Source organism: Euphorbia lathyris, chromosome 10, assembly GCF_963576675.1.
Source record: "Euphorbia lathyris chromosome 10, ddEupLath1.1, whole genome shotgun sequence".
NCBI lineage: Eukaryota > Viridiplantae > Streptophyta > Magnoliopsida > Malpighiales > Euphorbiaceae > Euphorbia > Euphorbia lathyris.
In genome coordinates this window covers 12,249,273-12,253,803 of record NC_088919.1, presented here as the reverse complement: position 1 = coordinate 12,253,803, position 4,531 = coordinate 12,249,273, and the positions used below count along the sequence as shown (strand labels likewise).

At 32.9% G+C, this 4,531-nt stretch overlaps 1 protein-coding gene across 1 annotated transcript; it reads right to left on the bottom strand.

Moving 5' to 3' along the window:
* Positions 1–3,263: 3,263 nt before the first annotated feature.
* On the bottom strand, positions 3,264–4,230 carry LOC136209008 (RING-H2 finger protein ATL8-like). The gene has a single exon (XM_066000344.1). The coding sequence runs from the start codon at positions 4,023–4,025 to the stop codon at positions 3,390–3,392; it is 636 nt and encodes a 211-aa protein (XP_065856416.1). The 5' UTR covers positions 4,026–4,230; the 3' UTR covers positions 3,264–3,389.
* Between the last annotated feature and the right edge of the window lie 301 nt (positions 4,231–4,531).

Here is a 4,531-nt window from a genome sequence, read left to right as displayed (position 1 = left end):
CTAACTCGTCATTGTCATCGAAAAAAGTGGCATGATGATGTTTAAAGAGGATATTCTGGAGGTCTGTAGGAGACATAATACATTCGTAAAAACCCAAGTTATAGGAGCTTGTGAAGTTCGTCATCCAGGCTGCTCCTCTATTCCCTTTTTCAGAAGGTGTGAACAACTTGAAGATCTGAATCCTTGGTTTTAAAGATGTGATAGTGATGCATGATCCAGGAATACCATATATCATTCTATTAGATTAGAAGCTACAAATACAGTACGAAAATTATGAGTAATAAACCTCCTAGCCATTACTAGTACAACATCCATAAAGAGAAGAAAAAAGGCTACAAAAATGACTAAAAACCATAAAATGTACAAACACAACAAACATATAAATTAAATCTTTCTCATAAGTTGAATCCTATTGGAAACACGTTGTAATCCATTCTCCATCATTTAGGTTTTTCCAGACATTCGGATCCGAGTCATTTCTTTTTTTGCAATTACACAGATTTATAGATCTACGGACAATATGAATCTTTTCTGCTATTGCTAAGACTGAAAAAAAGAAAGAATAAATGAAAGAAGTATAGTTAACAAATATAGATCTAATGGAAAAAGAAGCTTGATAAGATATATAGACTTCAAACCGATAAAAAAAAAGTAAATTTGAAGCTAAAAACTAAATCTAAAACATAGATAAGAGGAAGAAGAAGGAAGACAAGTTTCCCTCTCCGTCCTCTGAGTAAATCTGATTAGAATGATAGAACAGAGAAAAATAAGAAAAAAATGTGAGAAGGGAATAGTAGACGACGATAAAGGTGGCAGCGAGCTGAGAAGAAGAACAGAAAATGTAGAGAGAAGAAGGAGCATCTCCCTCTCTACTATTTCCTTACAAATAGTCTCACCGCTTCTTCGTTCATACTTATATTTCAAATTCAAACTTATTTTCACTTTTTTTTTATTAATTTAAGGCAATGCATTAAACTTTTTGACACCACAATCCAACTTTCATAAATATAAAATATAATCTAACTATTTTATCATGCAACCTTTGTAAGTTTGAAGGGCAGTTTAGTAAAACACAGGGATCCTGTGGATTCATGTGGGAGTATATCAGAGACGAATATAGAGATTCTTACGAAGCCGAAACACCTATCCTCGTCTCTGCCCCCATTCTCACTTACGTGGCATAAGACAATCCTCATTTCCACCCATGGGAATTCTAATTGAGGATCTCCCGTCCGCGATAGGAACAGGAATCCGACTCATTTACAACCCTAGTTTTGGATGAACCCAAATAGTGAAGGATACATTTCTATTATTATAAAGTGAAAAGTGGGAGGAATAAATTGATCTTGAAGAATGACTTTATAAGTGAGAAATGTAAAGCATCTCCCTAACTTTTTTTTGTTTCATTCTCCTTCACTTTGTGTCCTTGGACCAGACATTATCTATAAAGGTCTCTTATAGAATTTGCTATTTCTTCTATTATTACATTACAAAAAAACATAAATAAATAAATAAGTTACCCTTTATTAACCACTAAATAAAATTTAGAGATAAAGCCAAGATTTTGAGAAAGAGTAAAGGTTGTTGTGCTAGTTGCTATTGCTGATAGACAGTGGATATTAGTTATTTTTTCTGTAAAAAAAAAGCAACTGTTTCGGAATTTTACCTAACACTTTCTATTTCATATTTAGTATTAAAATGAAAAAAACAGTTTCTAAAAATGAAAACAAACGGATACTAAATTTACTTCCACATATAAAATAACACAAATTCAATTTCAAGGTTTATCAAATGACACGACGTTTGCCTAAGTGTAACGCATCAAATGGCAATTAACTGAAATTAAAATATCAAATAACAATAACGTTTGCCTAAATGTAACACCATAGTTTGCTGATGTGTCCAGTGGCGGATCCAGGATTTGAGGGGGGAGGGATCAAAACTCTATGTAAAATTTTTTTAGACTAATGTTTGTAGCCAAGAGCAAAAGTACTCCTAACATTTTGGGTCAGGAGCAATTTTACTCCTAACGTCTAAAATGGTGCAATTTTACCCCTAATGTTTGTAGCCAAGAGCAATTTTACCCTTAACGTTGATATATTGGATCATCTTTTTTCAATATTTTGCACCAATTGCATATCAATTTGTTCTAAAAAAAAAGGATATAATGTTTTTTGTAATTTAACAATAAAATTGGAGATTAATATTTATAAATTCGGTGAATTTTTTGAAATTGTTGTTGTCTAATTCGTAGTATATTTTTAATATTTTTTTCTTATTTTTTTCACATCCCACATATGTTTGTGATTTGGTACTGATAAAATAACGCATGTGTGAAGTGTAGATCACAAGATTCATGACCGAGAAGACGGTTTGATGAATTATTTCTCAAATTGGCCCAATTTATCAACGTCAGGGGTAAGACTGATTTTGGCTTCCAACATTAGGGATAAAATTGTACCATTTTAGACGTTAGGGGTAAAATTGCTCCTGACCCAAAACGTTAGGGGTATTTTTGCATTCCCTTCCTCGTACATCCGCCACTGGATGTGTCAATTTCTTAACGAAGTGTGGAATCGAACCTCAAACCTAACAAGCTGAAATTTTAACTCTTTACCACTCAGACCGAACACTAATTAGCGAAAATATTACTTTCTTAACCGACATTACAATAATTTCTTTTAACCCTAAAATTTAATTCTTCATAATGTCAATTTTCACATGGTATTATGCCAATTTCTTTTCTAATTTATAAAAAGCTTAAAACATTATTCACCCTCAACTTGTTCAAAAATTTTGACCAGATCCTGAACTTTTAAAATGTTTTGATAGTTTTATGAATTTGTAGAAAATGTTTAAATAGTCTTTTGAATTTGCGTAAAATTTAATCAATTAATCATTCGGTTGTAAAAAAAAACAAGTTAAAGTGAATTATATATCGAAGGTATGTTGCTTGTATCTTAAAAAAATAAAACAATCAAAGCCGAGATATGCAGTTCTAATATCAGAGAGAATAAATTTTAAGTAATCAATGGTGTTAAAAAATGTAAATTTCAGTGATTATACCATTAAGAATTGATGTTCAGTGACCATAATGTTAAAATGGCAAAATTTAGTGGCGATGAGTGTAATTTACCATATAAAATGGATAAAGATTAAGCTAACAAAAAACATTAAAAAAACACATACATAGAAAGATTAAAATTGATTCAAAAAAAAAATATTAAAATTAGCAAATGAAACTAAATTTTAAAATAAAGTAGTTGGTATTAATTAATTAATTAATGTACTTTATAAAATTAAACAATTGTTTCTTGCATGATACATATAATTAATATAAACTCTACATAATTATAGCTAATTTTCCTAATTTAATTTTGGTGAGTTTTTCACGGCAAAAATTCACCACTAATTACACTTGAACTTTGATTATTAGTACTAATACAGCTGGCATTATTAATATTAATATTAATATTATTATCACTGACATTATGAACTCTACTTTTGCAGTCATCGGAGACACCACATTTCCGGCAAATCGCCACCACTAAAATCTGCCGGCAAGAAGGACAAGTAGAGTGAGATCCGAGCCATGTATCTATACATCCAATATGAAATCCATGTCCACACTGTGGTAAAACCCTAACGATCTCTCCATCGCAGAATTCGCCTAAACAGATCGCGCATTCCGCCGACGCGAAATCACAAAAATCGCCGCCAACGGTGGCCTTAGATGCGCCGTAAGTGAATTTAGGGAGAGAGTGGAGTACCTTCTTTTTTAAACCTTTATTAGCAGCAGCAGAGTGAGACGACGACGACGTCGTAGAAGAAGAGGTTGCTCTGCGGCGGAGCCAAGCGCAACGAGCTACTGCAATGAGACCGATTGTGCAAATCAGTGCGCAGAGAAGAGCGGCGAGGATGACGACGAAATCGGACTCGACGTTGACGTATTCCGGTGGATTTGCGGTTGTTGTTGTTGTCGGTGAAGATTCGAATCCGGTGAGAATTCTTGAAAAGCGAGCCATAGATTTGTTCTTGATATCATACAAGACGGAGGCCGGAGATTGTTGAATTGATCGGACCGATGGAGAGGAAATTGAGAGATGAAGGAGGGGGAAATGGTGTGTGTTTGGGGAAGTGGAAGTGAGGAGAGATGGGAGTTTAAATAGAGGATAAATATTTGGTAGGTTGAGAGTGGAAGATATGAATATAATAATAATGGGTGAGGAAGAGGGTGAAAAAGAAAAGAAAAGAAAGAGGTAGGAGTTTTAGGAGACAAAATCCTACTACTTTCTTCCTATTCTTCTTTGGGTAAATTACACTTATAATCCCTTAATATTGCTTTTACTTATATATTGTCCTTAAACTTTAAAGCCGGATATTATAACTCTGAATTTTGTACTTTACTAAAATTATGATACTTTTTACAGTCACTTCAATAGTAGGTAACTCGTCATGTAAAGCTAATGAAATTATATTCTAAATAACCTTGAATCTTAAACTTTTTAGTTCTGAAGTCATTTATGTATTG